The sequence below is a fragment of the Strigops habroptila genome, chromosome 8 (assembly GCF_004027225.2).
Source record: "Strigops habroptila isolate Jane chromosome 8, bStrHab1.2.pri, whole genome shotgun sequence".
NCBI lineage: Eukaryota > Metazoa > Chordata > Aves > Psittaciformes > Psittacidae > Strigops > Strigops habroptila.
In genome coordinates, this window is record NC_044284.2 from 18,888,457 (window position 1) to 18,905,942 (window position 17,486).

Here is a 17,486-nt window from a genome sequence, read left to right on the forward strand (position 1 = left end):
GTAATGCTGGATTTATGTGCTGGATGGAATCAAGTTTGTACCTAAAAGGCAAGATGATTCTTGTAACTGGGAACAGTTATGAGGGATGTGATGTGACATTTATAAATAATTGCAGCGAAGTGGTAGGGGGAGATTTTGGCAAAGTGCAGACATATTGAACATTATTAAACATGCTTCTTATAAGTGAGCAGAACTGTCTTGTAAACCCCATGTTACACCAGATCTACCAGGTGAGCTTCATAAATGGGACTGTTTTATGCTCACCAATGTAGGCAGAAGTACCAAGTTTGGAACTTATAGAAATTCCTGCAGCGAATGTGGCAAGTCCTGGGAAATTTCATCAAATCTGTACAGCTGTCTCATACCTACCTCCAGAAAGATATTCTCTCTATTCCACTTGACTAAAATTGAATGCAGACCTTTCAAGGGACTTTTAACTGATAAATTTAAAATAAATCTTGCCCTGCAGATCTGTACCAAGAATTGGCTTCTCGAGGAGCATTCTGCTGGCTCCTTAGGAATTAGAAATGTGCTCCTTATTGGTCAGAAATGGTAAAATGAGACATATGAAATAGAAACTGCATTCATTTGCTTTAAGAACAAAACATTCATGTTATAAATAGACACCAGTGGTGAAAAGACTCTGGAGTGCAGCTGTGTTGAGTAAATGAACAGACTGCCCATCTAATCCGATTGTAATTTGTCTGGTATTTACAGTATGACTTAATCCCGTGGGATTACTGCAGTGAGCAAGAACCAGGTTTGTGTTCACATGTTACAGGGGAAGAAGGCACTCTAAGATTACAGAAAACACATACAAGTCTAGCAATTTTATGTCTTGCAATTCTACATTAAAATGATCCACCATAAAGAATCTGAATTGTGGGATTCGAACGTAAAATCTGACTGGACTGTCACATTTACATGCCGTGATTATACATAGTGATAGATAGTGTAGACTGGACTAATCATACAATCTGTTAAAGAAATCTTCCTCCTGCAAATCATGCTGGAAGCCTAAGGCACTCATACAGTTCTTGATTATTTTTTTTAAGCTATGGGAGAGCAAATGCTTAGCATAGGACTAACTGTGGTTTTATAGTTGTCGCTTCAGGGTAATTTGCTTTCAGCATACAGAAAGGTTTCCAGAATCTAGAGGATAATAAACACCAAAGAAAAAAGTTATATGACTCTTATGAAATCATGCTGGGAAATTAAGAATATTGGCTTCTAAAATATAAAATCATTCTGAGCACATCTCAAGCAACTGTCTCATTGAATCCTCCAAGTCCCAGCCCTCTGTGACTTGTCTGAAGCTCTCACTGCCATATGCTAGTAAAGAAAAAATTGCACAGTACTACATTTTATATTCAGCTGAGTGTATTTAGAAAATATTGCAGCAGTTACAGAAAAAATTCTCTCTCATCTTTATTGTTATTACTGCAACTGACTTTGTGGAAATTTGGCATCCGAGTCCATACTCAGAATGCATTTGCTGTCTTTTAATTTGTAGCATTTTTGAATAGGTTTCTTTTGGAGTAGGGGGACTGCCCAAACCTGATTTCCTGTCAACAGCTATAATAAACAAGAAAGCCATCCTTTGTAGCCTTTCTTTATTATTTTCTCTATTCTTATGCTTTTTTTTTTTTTTTTTTTTTTAATCCTCCTCCATTTTATTCCTATAGAGTTCACTGGAATTGCATAAATGGGAAATTGGGATAAATCAGTGATACTAAGGAGACTGTCACCTCAGGGCCACATTTTCTGAAGAGATGAGTTCTGTCGAAGCCCCAGACATATTGCTGAATGCACTCAGCACCCACTGGCTGCAGCTGTGATGCGTGTATCCGGATTTTATAAGCACCTCACTTACTGTGCTGGGTTCTTCTAAAAATCCTCTTGTGTGCTGCTAGCATCTTAAATATGCATTATAGCACAATTATGAGGGTGGAGAGAAAAGAACAAAGAAAAACTGTAAGGCCAAATCAGAAATTAAAATAATGGTGGAATATGAGCACAAAGAAACGGAGAAAGATGTAGGGAACCCTTATGGAAAACTGAAGAAAGATGTAGAGCATGAAAAATGTGAAAGAATGGAAAAGATAGATGTTACTGTCATTGCCTGTTCTTTAACCCTTCCTGCTTTTGCATGGGATAGCATGGTAGTGTGCCCTAACAGTTGGCAGACTCCTGTGAAATGTAACATCAGTCCTCAGACGCTAGAGGGAAACTGTGTAAAGGTGCCAACACTGCCTGGTGTCCTTGGACTGCTGCAGTGTGTCCTTTTCTTATACAGTTGGAAGGTGTTTAAGTATGACCACTTGATCCATCTGTGCTGAATGACACATTCCCTTTGCTTTTAGCATATGCACTGAGTGTCTCTGTTACCCATGTCCTTCAGTAAAGAAATAATTATACAGGAAGAAAGGGAGGAAATGGTCTTCAGATTTTCTGGAGCTGTATTTGCTCCTTCTGTCTTTTCTTCACCATAGAAACATGTTGTACTCTGTGGAAATATAGAACTGTAGTCATGTGCCAATGGGCATACCCACATCCTAAAAAGCAAAACAGAAGCTGCTGATGTGCATCTGAACCACACTCACTTGAAGGCAGTACATTTTTAATGAGTGAAGTGGTCCTGCAAACCCTTGGCAGGACCAGCCCTTTCTGTTTGTGTATTGGTTATTTCCATTTGTTAAGGCTTCAGTTTCCTTATATTTTCCTGGGAATTTCATGCCTGTTTTGAGCAAGTACTGCAATTATTAATCCTAATGAACTGCACAACATAGTAGTTACCTGTGCCGTGTGCTCTGACTCTGTGCACGAGGTGTGAGATCAGGACATGCAATGCACAGCAGCTCATTGCTCTTTTCCTTGGCTGCTCTGCAGGGCTTCGTAGCTGCTTTGGTTTTTGCCAAAGAGAGTTCCACTCTTCAGCTTCTAGTCACACGTACGGAGGAAATTTGTGAACGTGCTACTGTGAAAATTTAGTTAAAGTGATTGAAAATTGGGATAATTATTAACATTTCCTGTTCCTGGCTGGTACCCACTGCATTAGGAATCTAAAATATGTTATTATAAGCTGTCATATAGTGTCGGGAGGGACGCATAAGTGGCTCGACTTGTTAAAAAGGAGCTCTTGCTGATTTCAGGCAGCTGAGGCCGTGAAGAAACCGTGGAGTTAAGAGTGGAAGTTTTTACTTTTGTTTTTTTTTATAATGCTGTTGCTTTCCAGGGAGCTAGAAAGCGGCTTTGGATTCCCTGTTAGATAGAACTGTATGTTGGAAAAGAGAGTTTGAGAAATGAGTCAAGTGCAAACTCACCCCACATAGGTCTGTTTTGTTATTTAACCTCCACCCCTGTGCATTAAATGCAGAATGAGGGACATAGGGCAGGATTTCAGCTTATGTATTTCTAATGGAGTTAGGATGAAAGATGCTGGCCTAAGGAAGGTGGACTTGGTATGCCATTGAACTGTGCATACCTCCTCATTTGGATACCTGCTCACCCTCTGGTATTCTGAAGAGGAAGGGCTTGTTGTCAAGACTAGGCCGGCCGTTAAAAGTATTACAGCTACTCACTACATACCATTGCTCAACTACTGCATAGCTGAGAGTCAGTGTCAGAGACTGAAATTTGGAAGCCTATGTTATTTCTAACCTTTAGGTTAATATATTTTCTGTAGTTTTATATAAAGGGATGTCAGCCTAATTTTCCATCCCTTTTCTGCATTGTAGCAATTGATTGCATGCAGTATCACTGCTATGTTCAGCCTAATGGACAGCTACAGTGTTACAGAAACAATACTCCATTACCGAAGTTACTCCTGAACCTTTGAGCCGGAGGTGTATTGGCTTGTCCGCCACAGGTGAAGCAGCTGTTTCACTAGAAGTTAGCTTTTCTAGTCTGATGACCCATGATATGTATGAGATTAGACGAGGCGATCACAGCAGTCACATCTTGTTTGACAGACCTGAAAGTAGATCTGAAAGAAAAGACTTAGAGGAGGAAGCAGGGGGAAGTGCCAGAGGAAAAGGAATAGAATCATGGAATCGTAGAGGGTAAGAGAACACCAGCTTTGAAGAGAATGACACTCGTTCATTACTGGAAGGATATGGTCTTACCACAGTTAATTGCATTTAGTTAAAGCCTGAAGGCTCTGTCCTTGCCCGTCAGTTGCTATCTGTCAAGATAGAAACAAGCTAAGGAGTTGCAGCATCAGAAGCACTTTCTTCAAGTGTTCACTTGTGAGTGCATATCCAGGGCAAGAGCTGTGTACACCTGCACGCACAAAGGTCATGAGCTGTCTGGTTTGCTGGTGTCAGTTAGGGCTCTCAAACTCTGCCCTTCAGTAAGGGATGTGCCTGCTGCAGTGAGTGTGCGATGTTGAGAGATAGAACTGAAAATGACTGAAGTATAAACATGGGGATGACCAGATGTGGTCAGCATCCTTAAGAAACCAAGCTTGTGGGGGAAAACAAGATTCATTTTGCAGTTGAGTGGTCTTGAGAGCTGTTTCAGCCATACCTGTTGTTGTCCTTCACCAGTAATCCTTAGATCCCCTAGTGAAAAGAGGTGGGCACTGGACTAAATATTTTGATCTAGAGCAGCTAGCCTGGCCAGCTGGAGCCTCTTTCTGAAGCTGACATGTGCTCCACAATTAACGATCACAGCAAATAACTGGAAAGAAAAGTCATAACGTGACAGTAAGGTCATTCAGCTAAGCACGTGAAAGGCAGGAAACCTCCAAGTGGGAAGGAACGAGCTGAGAAGCAAAGGTACAAAGAAGAAATGTGTGAAAGCACGCACAGCAGCTCAATGGCAGCTTGCACATCCCTGGGTGCTGATCCCCTGCTGTAGCTAGCCATTGCTGCCCCATTTTGCATTGCATGTCAGTAATACAGTTCTTTCTCAGCACCACGGATAATGCCAGGTTTGAGAACTTGTTTCGAATGGATAAATCTGTTGGTACCCGTTCCTTATTGAAACGCACACTATGTCATTTGTTGTCTTGCTGCTTTCACACAAAAGCAAGTATGTCTATTTTAAGGGCATTTAGTCGTTCAAGTTACTAATGGGTGGGAATGTCCCCTCCATTTTTAAGATGAAGAAATGTCTTTGTTACATTTCTATTAAAATAGAAAACATCAATTTTGAGATGATTTGCAGTGGTTTTGCTAATTGGTACCGTGACATTGTCTCCTCTTCTAATTTGGCAGTTTAAGCTCATCAGAAAACCCGGTCCTCCTGGGATTGTGACTGTATACAGAAGCATTGAAGAAGACATAATTTCATAAATAATTGCTCAGGTTTTTCTGGAAACAGCTGCTGTTTCAGATTGATGTATATGTATTTATTTATTCCTTCCGTTTATATGACTTGACTGCTTGATAGAATTTCTGGCTAGCAATTTAATAAATGTTTCTTTTTTTTGAATCAAAAATAAACTCATAATGAGCAAAAAAGAGAAATTAATAGAGTAAAAGGTATTTGCTTTTTGTTAGATTTCAAGTATAAGGCGGTTTCAGGTAAAGGATTGAAAAAGACATTTTTCTCTTTAGGTCTAATGTACAGGAAGGTGTGAGTTGTCTGAAAGTTGTTAAAACTAAGAGGAAAAAAATGCCTTAAATTGATTTACCAGCATCTACTTCAGTGTGTTGTGAATATGTAACACGTGCTGCACTTAAGGATGTGGATAATGATAATAGGTTCTGAGTTTTAAGCGGCATTGATTTTTTTTTTTTTCTCCCCCCAGCAGAGCTTTCTAAGCCACAGAAATATCTTGACCTTTAGGCCAAATCCTCAGTACTTATAAATCACCGCTTTTTATTTGAAATCGGGAGAGCTACTCCAGTTTACACCATCTGTGTCTCTGGCTTCAAGAAAATAAATGTGTCCTTTGTGACTAGAACAGCTTGTATTCAAAATGGTGTAGTCATACAGCAGGATGGTAAATCAGAGAGTTTATTGTCTTTTTGTTTCAAACAGGACCACACAATTTATGATCAATTTATGGGTGCTCAGTAATAATGGTAAGAAATACTTAATCTGGTGATGTTTTCCATAAGCATATATTACCTTCCAGGAAACTGGTAAATACAATTTCTAAAAATTTCTCACTGTATTTTTTAAGGAAAGTGATATAAGGGTAGGGCGTCAGAGTCCTTCTTTTGTGAAAGCAGCAAGGAAAAAAAAAAGATAGACAATAGGAGTCAAACTACTTTGATTTAAAGGAGTGGTGCAGTTTTGTTTACATAGCCTCTACTCAGGAAGTTGGAGCAGCTGCATTGAATAAAGCTGGCCAGGCTGGGGGTGCCAGGGGTTTGAGGGGACATGCCATGAGGGTGGCAGCTGTGGCACCCTGGGTGTGTGGCTGTCCCAACCCCACACTCTCATCGGTGTCCTCCTCGCTGACACTTCTGGATTTGATATAGGGTCATGCTTTACTTCTGGCTGCTAGAACAGTGAATGGTTGTATTGAACATAGACATGTTAAAACTTTATATCCTATAGAGCAGTTAGGGGATTGCCTGATTATCTCTAACCTGGTATCAGTTGGAGATAATTTATTTGAAAATAGTATAGAGCCTCTTGCTGGAGGAAACGTGAGGCGTCTGCTTTGGTTTATAGGACTTTGGTAGAGTGTCTTACTGAAATCGTATCGTGTGTTGCAGCAATTGGAGAGTTAGCAGTTTTAAGCAGGAATTGCAGTTCAGATATGAAAGATACCCATGCATGTTAGCTTTATGAAAGGAAGAACGCAAGTTCATGAGAGTTCAGATCAAAACCGTGGCTGGGGTGCACCTTTTGGTGAGTCAGATTGCCTAGCTGCCTGAAGCGATGACTTTCAGGGTGGGACCAGGTTATTCTCGTGCCTTTGGCTTTGGCAGTACAGGGCTCCTTTCTCAAGGCAGCTGCTACATCTTTCAGAACTTGTCTTGATAACCAAGCACTGGACCCTGAACTGCATTTTTTCCAAGTTAAGAATCAGATTTTCTTTGGATTAGGGTTCAAGTGCATTTTTGTTTGTTTAATCCTAAAAGTAAAACTAAAGACCATTAGTGGCAAGGCCTACATTTATTGTTTGTTTTTAGGAAGCACGACATTCATAAAGCACTTTGAACCAGATTTGATATGTTCCACAGGTAGGTGTATAGATATAGCACTTAAGTCTATTTGCTAAAACTAAATCACAGGGAAGAAGATCAGAGTGTTGCTTAGGAAGAATAACCAAAGTCCCCGAGACCACACCACCACCACCAAGACAAGGACTGTGCATGTTTCAAAGAGAGCAGAACATAACAGTTTGCCCAAAATTTATCATGAGTGATAAAACAGTATTGCAAACAAAAATCTGCTATTTTTTTTACCAGAAACTGGAATATCTACATCGCAGCCAGAGGAGCTGCTCAAGTCTTTTGCATGCCAGCTTATGATCTGAAACCTGGTTTTATGATCTTTCGAGTTGCTGTCATTGCATCTTTACAGAAAATGGAGTTTAATTAAATACCTTATCTGTACTTACAGTGACATAGCTCTAGCTTAGAAGCTATGTGATTTTAAGAGAAGATGGTGGCAATTTTGGGAGAAATAAAGAAAAGAACAAGGTTTCCTCCTTCAGTTCTAAAATCCTCCAATACTTCAGACTTCTATTTCTCCTCTTGATATTTCTTAAAATGCCTTTACCTTACTGATCTGTGTAAAAAAGACTGACAATTTCTTGAGCCGAGTGGTTTATATATCCATTTTTGAGAAATATATTTTTTTCTGGCATGTCTGACTTGATTCCTGGCAGAGTGAACTCAGTTCCTAAACCCTGTCATTAAAGGCCCAATCCAAAGGTCCTTGAAGTATAAGATACACTTCAGGGGATTCCATCATAAATGATGGCAAGAGGGGTCCTCTCTGTGTCTTCGGTTGCTGTTCCTTTCAAAACCACTCTGCAAACCAAGGCACTTAGGTATCCAGTATGTAGCTGTGAATAATATCAAGACTAAGAAAAAGTAATGGATGGACCACATAATATGGTACACACTTTTGTCAGTGTGTTATTTAACCTACCCATAATATTCTGACAAAAAGTTTTGGACTCTTAACTCAGAAAAGGTAGATATGCTACTCCTTAAGTTTTCTTTGGACCTTTCAGGAGTCTTAACAGTAACAAGAGAAATCAGAGTAAGAAATAGCTGTATTTGGGTTATACATGTAATATGGTTTCAAATATTGAACCATGAAATTGTAGGGGTGTACAAACATCCAGGTATAGGTAAGGTGAGAAGTACAGGAACATTGAGGAAATAATTGTCAGGATAATAATGCATATTAAAAAATCAGGTTCATTTACATTCAATTTGATGTGAAGGTTCAGGTTACTTTTACTCCTCTGAACAGAATTATCCATCCCTAATAATTATTTTTTTGTTAAAACAGTAACATGCAATTAGCACTTTATCTGGCATTTAAGAATGAGTAAGGGGAACTATTGTTCTTGTAACTGCTCATCTGAAAAAGAGAAGCTGCGTGTTTAATTTTGCTGGAGATGGAAATTACAGTATTTTTGTGTGTGACTTCAATTCATTACTCAAAAAGTACCTTCTTCCAGGAAATATATAGCTATTTTACTGCTTGGGCAGTGTTTGCGTAATTTATGTTTAATTTATATGTGCTGTAACACATATGGAGACACTTCTGCCAGCTACGCTAGCTGCTCTGCACGTTGTAAGAGCAGTAATGCTAACGTCTTACAGGCACGGGCATCAGCCAGAGCTGTATGAGACCATCTGCAATTCTACTTATTTCTCAGGATCTGAAGTCTGTGCTGTCATGGCTTAACAGTTGCTTAGCTAGCAAGAGTAAAACCAGTTCACAAAATTAAACCTATAATAAGAAAGTGGGGAAGGCCTAAAATGATTGACTCTGTTAAAAGGCATAGAAAGACAGTATGACATACAGGTTTCATTCTGTAATCGGGAGAAACCTTAAGCATTAACTTGCAGAGCAAATAGTGCCTGGGACCCTGTCCCAGCTTGGCACAGAGGCTGCATAGAAAGGCCTGTAAGCTTGTGCCTGGCTTTGTAAAACTGAGAACAAAATTGAGGTAGGGCCAATGTTAAGACAATTTCAGGTTTCCCTTTTACTGGTAAGGTATTGTGGTAAAAGGACAGCTGTACAAATGGAACACTTGTTCTAATAATGAAAGGCACATTTTCTTATTTATTAATGGAGTCAATAAAGAGGAAAGCATTAATTAAAATGTTTTTCATAAAGGTAGTTAAAACAGTAGTAAAAATTTTAATTTCACTCCAACTTTCTAATTGATTTTTTAATATGAAAATAGGAAAGTGAGGGTTTCTTTCCCCAGTTTTCACAACCAGTGTCCGTTATATTTCTGCATTTTTCTGAGTAACCACAGATTCTTATCTACTGCTGAATCTGAATGAACACTTTAGAAGAAATGAAAGTGGTAAAACAATGGAAAACCCTTGCATTCAAACTGCTGATATAGTTCAAAGGCTGTTTGGGGGGGTTTTTTGACCAAAAAAATGTTGACAAGTTTAATATAGTCAGCACTTCTATGAAAGATTGATATTTTTGAAGTGAAGCTTTGAAACTTAAGGTCATGAACTTTCTACAAAAACATTTTTGTTAAAGTGTCTGTATATTTTAGCTTTTTTGGCTCACCCTTGCCTTCTGATTTCTTGCCATACTGTGCTAGGACAAGCACAGTGCCCCTTAAACCATCGTTTCCTCATTCAAACATTAAGGCTGTATATTTAAGAACCCAAATAACAGAATGAACGTGCAGTGAAATGAACAGGGTTGGGAAAGAAAGCAGTTAAGTAAGAGTCGGCACCATCATCTCTTCAAGTCAATGGTGCACAGAGGTAACACAGAGGCTTCTACTGAGATTCTCCTAAGTGCAAGTCACCCACTCACAACATCACCAGCTCTGAAAGGAAAAGAAAAATATGCAGTGAATATCAAAGAATAAAGTGTTCTGCTTAATTATGTAATTGTGACTGGTCCGAGGTAAATAGCAAACCTATTACTAGAGTGCCAAAAGAACATCCCTTCCAAGAATGCTGTTTGTTTTGATGGTGGGAGTCCCAGGACATTGCTTTTTATTTGCTTTGGTAATACATCTCTACAATGCATATCTTCCAGATATGGCCTTTTCAGTCAAAGGATTGGGCTGGGAGGTGATCTGCAGCAGAATAGGCACACTTGAAAGATCAAGCATAGGATTGGAAAAAATCATTAAGAAGTAACGATGGCCGTGTTGGAAACAGGACGTATTATATTGTCATCCCTTCTATAATATATGCCAAAATATAATTATCTTGGATCAGATGGATCTCCTTATGTAAGACTAAAACTAGGTTTTCCTTTATGTCAATATACAAGAGGATTTTTTCTCTTACTCTAGGACATCAAACAGTGTTTAAATGTATGTCTTACCATGCAGAATTTTTAAAACTTCATCTTTTAAGTGACTGATAATGCCAGCTGAAGTTTATTGAAACTTAAAGAAGTCTAGTTGAGTCTAGACTAGTCTATTTTTTTTTTTTTCCAACCAGATTATAGACCTCATAATTTTCATTGAATATCTTAATTCTCAAGCTTTGTATGATCTTTTGGTAAAAATCTATTCCTTCTTTTGTTAGTCTTCAGTTGATTGCATTGTGAACTTTTTGTTTTCCTAACTTGTTTTGCTAACCAGGATTGCTGACTTAGCAGCTTTGGGATAGACACAGAAAACCAACAAATGAGTTTCTTCAGCAGTCCCTCTTTTCCCTCCCTTTGCTGTCTGTAGCACACAGATGTGACCTCCACTGAATTCCACCATATAAAACAAAACAAACCCTACACTGCTCACAGAAACATGTGCTTAGTGAACACTGAGAAGCATTTCAGCCATGTCTCCTTAAATGTTAGATGGTTCATGAGACTTTTTGAGGCTTTCTATTGATTTTGCATGCAACTAGGTCAGAGCTGCTTCTAATTGAACAAGCTGGCTGCCGCAACTCTCACTTAACTGTAAAAAAGGGGTATTAAAAATTGATATGCAAAGCAAACTTCTGCTTAATTAGCAAGCAGATGAACTCAGAATAGACAAACCACCATAGTTAATAAAGATGAGGAAACAGCTTTCACTGGCAGTATGATAAACTCCCATTTTCTGGGAAAAATGGGTTAAGCACTGAGCATTATCCATGTTTCTTGCATGTAGTATTAATAGACTATTAGTTTTGTTTGGGAGAGGTTGGGATAAATTTACAGCTGTGCAGATCAGACAAACCACCATACAACAAGAAAGCCATTAAAAGGCAGCTCCGATTTTAAAATGTGTAATAAAGGTAAATAAAAAGCCCAGGTGTGCAGAAAGAAGAAACTGTGGGATTCCCTCAAGAGCTTAGTGTTGCTCTACATCCAATGTCCATGGAAGCAGTCAGTCTGTAGCAGACGGGCACATGTTGCATTCATGCTGGCATTATAGGGGGACACTAGTGGAGCTGTGCCTCGCGATTCCCCTGGTCAGGACCGAGGGTTAGACCCAGCTCACTGAGCAGGGCTGCTGCCAGCCCAGCAGCTCTGTGCCACATAAGAGGGTAGGAGCTGAAGCCTGTCTCTGGTTGCTCTGATCTTCTCACACACTTGCTGGCTGCAGTCTAATCCCACGTCTCCACCCTTCCTGATGGCCAGGTGTACCATTGGGGATGCTCTATCCTCTTGCCCACCTTGCAGCCATACAAGGTGAGGTCTGACCTGTCAGGGCTGGAGGAGATCAGGAGTCCTGATTCCCATCTAAACCCCATCCCAAGTGACTTACTTTGTTTTACACCTGTATGCATATGCTGAATTTTAGACCCTGTGAGTAGTACCATTTGATTCTCACAGTATGCAAGTTCTGCCTAGAGTGATGTATTATTTATTTAGGTTTATTACAAACACACAGAAAAAAGAGTAAATGAATAATGCATGGATGATTAGCTTATACATTTCAGCTCACAGCTGAGAGAGATGGCAGAGAGTAACCCTCATTTTAGGTTCCTTAACTCAATTGCTTTCCTTTCTGCCCCCAAAAAACCCAAGCTCTTGCAAAGGTTCTGCTGTTTATCACTTTAGCATTACACTAAGAAGCCACCAGGACCTGAAATTCATTTGTGCTTAAGAGCAGAGTGGCAGACCATAGCTTTTTAGGTAGGATGTTTTCCATAGCTGTGTTTTTCAGTCTGCTTTGGTCAAAGTTATAGCTGACTGACTCAGTCTGTTTCCCACTTTCTTTAGTATTTATGATTTTTCCCCTACCACCGCTCAGGTGCCAGCCTTGCCCAGTGTGCAGCTATTAGGGGAATCTTCCACAGAGGGGAAATTGTACATGTCAATTATTTGTAAAATATATTCAGTCTAAGAGAATTTAGCCACCACCTTATCCTTGAAATGGAAAACCTGAGAGTCAGGTGAAATAAATAAGAAAAATGCATATCTTTGAATATTGAAATACAATGACACCTGGAAGTGCTTGAAACATTTGAACGCTTTTATGGCAGTTCAATCAACTGTATCCATAAATATTTAAAGCAGTGAATTATTTCTTGAAATTTACATTTTTATGTACTGTTTTGGCTTACGAATTATTGAACAATAAAGATGCTTTCCATAATAATTTCAGCTTTCAAAATACAGCACTTGACTGTGAAAAGATTTGCCTGTGGCCATCATACGATTGAGGAAGCTCCCAGCATAACACTGAGCTTCGGTATCTCCTAACTCCAAATGAAGGTTTTTAACAGCATGAGGTAACTTAGATGCCATCTGTGTTTCCACACTTCTCAAATAAAAAATAAATAAAAAAAGCTGTGCAGCAGCTACTGCTACCTTTCAGCAAAATAAATATATGACTGGTCAGAGTTCATGTATCAGTATGGGATCAATGTGGGTAAAGTGGCCATTTAAATCCTTCTGTAGCTTTTAGAAAAGGTTACCCTGTTTAAAATATAGTGGTTTGATTTTCAGTCAATGAGAAGGTCACCACCCCATAGGTAACCATAGCTGGCAGCTACACACGTGTTCTGTTTTCTGCCAATGCCTCGTGCCCGACTGCAGGAGCAAAAATCCGGAGCAATGAATGTGCTTTGATGAGACAAAATAATTGGTGCCACTGAGCTTGTTCCGTGGAGCTGCATTTGCTGCGGAGAGTAATTGACAGTATGAAAATATGCAAGTGACTGGGACGATCAGCAAAAGGTCCCAGTAATGTGCTGTGACCTGGGAGAGGAGCGTTCTGAATTTCTGGAGCTGTCATGGGCACATTAGAACTGAGCTACTCTTTCAGTCAAGCAAGAACTAGCACAGTGATTTATTTTTATGTTTTTTTTAATTGAATTCAAGTATGATTCCCATTGTCATTTATTAAGGAAACTGAAATTATTCTAAAATCCTCCCCAAAATATTTGAGCCAAAGTGAGGCTTTTTTTTTTTTTTTTTTTTAATGTATTCACAAGTGAGCAGGAAAGTAATATCACAGAAAACTATGCAGAACACTGACATGTTGTTTTTCTGACTGTGTATCAATGTTGCTGATAGTGACCACCAAATAATAATGATTCAGGCTCTGGGATGGGTTGCATGACATTATAATCTGATCCAATCTGCTTTTCATTTTTAAGATATATTACTTTTCAGATAAACTGAGAACTGAAAATCCCCAAGAAAGGATAGTGGAATGTAAATTTACGAAGTCTAGACAGCCAGCTGAAAACTGATTTTCTACACCTTATAAAGAAGTAGACTATAAGCCAAATCTTTATTTAGTCTGAATATTTCCATAGTTTCCAGCTGGTTGCAGAGAACTGCTGTACTTTGATTCAGCTGATAACAGAACTAAGAATGCACAAATCATTTTTATCAGGCAACAAGTACAAATGCTTCTCTGTTAAGTAAACTGAAGTGGATAAATCTTTAAGTCCATGCTCAAGCAGAGTGTTTCCACTGCAGCTAAGGGCTGACTGCATGAGTGTGTGAAATTTCAAGGGGTGGTGTTCAAGTAGTGTCAATGAGGCACATGCAGAGAAGGTTTTAACTGAGGTAATCACAGAATTTCCAGTAGCAGCTGAATAACATAGTAAGTTAAATCTATTGAATGATGCATTAAGTTGGTGGGGCACTTACAGGGCCCGATTCTGACTGTTTTAAAGTTCTATTCTTTTGCCTTTCTCTTGTTTTGCTGGAGAGGAAAAGCTGCAATCTAGACAGCATCCTGTATTGGTGGGAAAGAGGATTGTGTGCATTTCCAAAGAATTTTGAAACTTTGTTAATATCTTTCCGTTTCCCAGATAAGTATTATCTTAAAGAAGTGAATGTTACTGGTGTAAAGAAAAAAATCAGATATGGTTGTATGTATCTGTTATGGGAAAAAGTACATTATTATTTTTGGTAGATCAGTGCTAAGAAAAAATGTAAGAGATTTTTTTGTTGATAACTTAAACAGTTCAAATGTGGTTATAATTTGAGCTCTACATTTCTGTGCACAGCCCTTTGTATTAGCAAGTCTCTCTGTGCAGTCGTAGGAAGAGCTATGTTACAGACATTATGTAGCAAAGGTCCCTAAAAGGCAGATGTTGTGTTATATGGGTACAGACTGTTACTCAACCTTGTACCCTGCTGGGGTTACCAACTAGGAAAGACAGTTTGGATTTTCATTGCAGTGTCTTTTTGCATACATTACAGTAGGTAAGTGATCTAAAAGTTGAAGGAAGAGGTTTGATTTTTGAAGGACTTTGTCACATAAAATGTCACTGAATCCCATTTATGAGACTTGCTACACTGGGGTTGTTTTTCTGTTTTCTGTGGAGTGTTATTACTGTGTCTATTAAAAAAAAAAAAAAAATCCTGACAGGTATGATATCCTCAACATTAATTTTTACTATTAATTGATAGCAGTTCATGAAATACACTAATCGTCATATATGGCACTGCATATCCAGTTGGGTTTTTTTACATGTTTCCTGTATGACGTTTCATAAAGGGAACTTCAAGCTGACTGTGCTGTTGCTCATCAAGTTCATCTGCAGACTGGAATGTTGAAGAACTCAAAACAACATGAGATTTTGTTACAGTTGTGCATAGGGGGGGTCTCTACCATACTATATAGATATCTAATATGGTGTCTTCCTCTGTTTGCTGTAGCAAGGGTAAACAGTGTGGGGGGTTTTGAGCCACAGACAGACTGGTTTGATTGTGGTTCTTTTTCTGGGATTGTATCGTCTGAGGAGTAACCGATAGTCCCAGTTCCTGGCCATAGGAATAATTGGGACAGGAAGTGGTTGCTGGGGCAAATTTTGTATTGCATCTCCGGCAGTCCTGCAGAGCCAGGCCACTGCCATTTCCATGTAACTTCCCTGGGAAGCGCTTGTCATCTCCTGCCTGCGAATGGCTTCTGGTGATTTTCCTTTGCTTGGCTCTCCCAAATCTTGTAATGGTGCCTGTAGCCACAAAAAGATAGGTCCCAAGGGAAGATTGCCCATCTCTATCAAATGTGAATTCCAAGACTGTAGAGACATACAGAAATTAAGGTACATCAGGGGTTTGATTTATAAACCTGAATGGTGAGAACTGAGTGTATTACCTAAGGATGTCTTTGGGCTTAAATAAGAGGCCTAAAATTCCAAACTCAGAGGGACTTGTGGGGCTTTTTTTGCTAAAAGGAGGCAAACAGTTTAACAAGCTTTGAATAACAGACTAGCACAGTAATTAGCTGTTATGACTGAAAGCAATCTAATTTTTCTTCTGTGTCTAGTTTTTCATGTGAATTTTGAACAGCTACAGAAGGAAAAGATCAGGAATGAATTGTTTCTCCATGCATTGCTCAACCTGCAAGAAAAGAAATGAGGGTCTTGAGAAAAGAACAGAAGATCACCAGCCATGAAGAAAGCAGACATTGCTACTTCACTTGAAAAATCATTCAATTGTGTTTTAAATTTCTCCTTCTTAGATTGACTCATGGTGCTGCAAGCAGAAAGTCGTTTTCTGATTCCAAGGATTTTCCAACCAAATGAAATTTTATTCTGCAGGTTATGGTGCTGGGCACACCCAAAATATTAACACTGGACAGTTCTGTGGATTGTGTGCTTTTTATTAGAGCTTATGAGGAGTACAGATATGTTGCTTGCACAATACTGCCTTAGGAGAGAGCTTCCTTAAAAAGTGCCTGAAGAAGAATTTGTTCCCAGTGAAATGACAGCTGAAAAGAATTCAGGTGTTTCCATAAATTGTTAATAAAAGCATAATTTTGTAGGATACCCTTTTCAAAAATATTTTCCTGGCATATAGAAGTTGTAACAGAAAAATAACATTTTTCCCATTTGCTGCTTTATGTTTTTGATAACTAAAAAGTATCTTAAAACCTACATAAACTGTAGGTTTTACAGCTAGACAGTGAAATTGTGCTAAAAAATGCCCTTAAAAGATTTATGATTGGTATATATGGAATATTGAGCAAAAAATTGTTACATGATGTGAGTAATTAACAGACACTCTATAACGAAATGTGCACTTGTGTATTTTGTAGAACCGCTGGATGAGCTGAAGATCAGAAGTCACAGCACTGAACCACTACCAAAGCTGGAAAACAAAGAGAGGGGAGGCCATCACGGGACAGCTTCCTCTAGGGAGCCAGGGAAAGCTCAGGAATGGGATGGAACGCCAGGCCCGCCTGTAGTGTCCAGCAGGCTGGGGAGATCCTCTGTCAGCCCAACCATGTTGGCTGGAAGCAACAGCTCAGGTACGTCAAGTAGCAGAGCAGGGAAGATCTCATGAATCTCTTTGTGAGCTGAAGGATCTCTAGAGATACACAGATGTAGGTAAGCATGCAAATTCCTTAGACTTCCAAAAATATTCTAGAATCTGCCCTGTCCGTTGTCTGCTGCACTAGTAAGCGTTGTGCTGTTCGCTCGCGCTCTGTACTGGAACAAGATTGGGATGGTGGCAGGTAATATATGCATGTTAACTTGCTGCTCATCTATTTTAAAAGAAGTAAGGAATTCCACTTGGCATTGAAAAGGGACTCTGTGGCAAAGACACCCCCAGGATGGCACCTCAGAGAGAAGTTTATAAATTCAGATATCGCATACAGTAACAAAACCACGCTGTGCAGAAACAAGGCTGTCTTACTGATATGCACAGTGAGTGGATACAGGCAACCTTTCCTTTATGTTTGTAAAAAATTTCTAGAAAAGTGACAATGGATTTCAGAAGTGTCAAATTCATACCTTCAGAAGTCACACAAATTCGGCGATTTTATTAATCAAATTTTATATACATAAATTAGTGAATTGCTATAAACCTTGAAAAATAATGCAGCCTTGTTTATAAATTGACTAAGACAAGCAGAACTGATATGTGAATGATACAGATCAGGTATGTATAGCTCTAGCATAAGCAGTGCATTGGAGTCTTTTGAGATTCGACAGTTCTCTTAAAAGAGC

General features: G+C 39.1%; 1 protein-coding gene across 6 annotated transcripts in view; it reads left to right on the forward strand.

Annotated features, from left to right (window-relative positions):
• Window positions 1-17,486, forward strand: part of NYAP2 (neuronal tyrosine-phosphorylated phosphoinositide-3-kinase adaptor 2) — a 143,393-nt gene that overhangs the window by 87,342 nt on the left and 38,565 nt on the right. For all 6 annotated transcript variants that reach the window (XR_003992747.1, XM_030495543.1, XM_030495544.1 and 3 more), the window contains one exon: window positions 16,571-16,783. Coding sequence is in view for 5 of the 6 variants with exons in the window: in XM_030495543.1 (XP_030351403.1) it covers window positions 16,571-16,783 (213 nt within the window). In the remaining variant the exon portion in view is untranslated. The remainder of the gene's footprint in view (window positions 1-16,570; window positions 16,784-17,486) is intronic.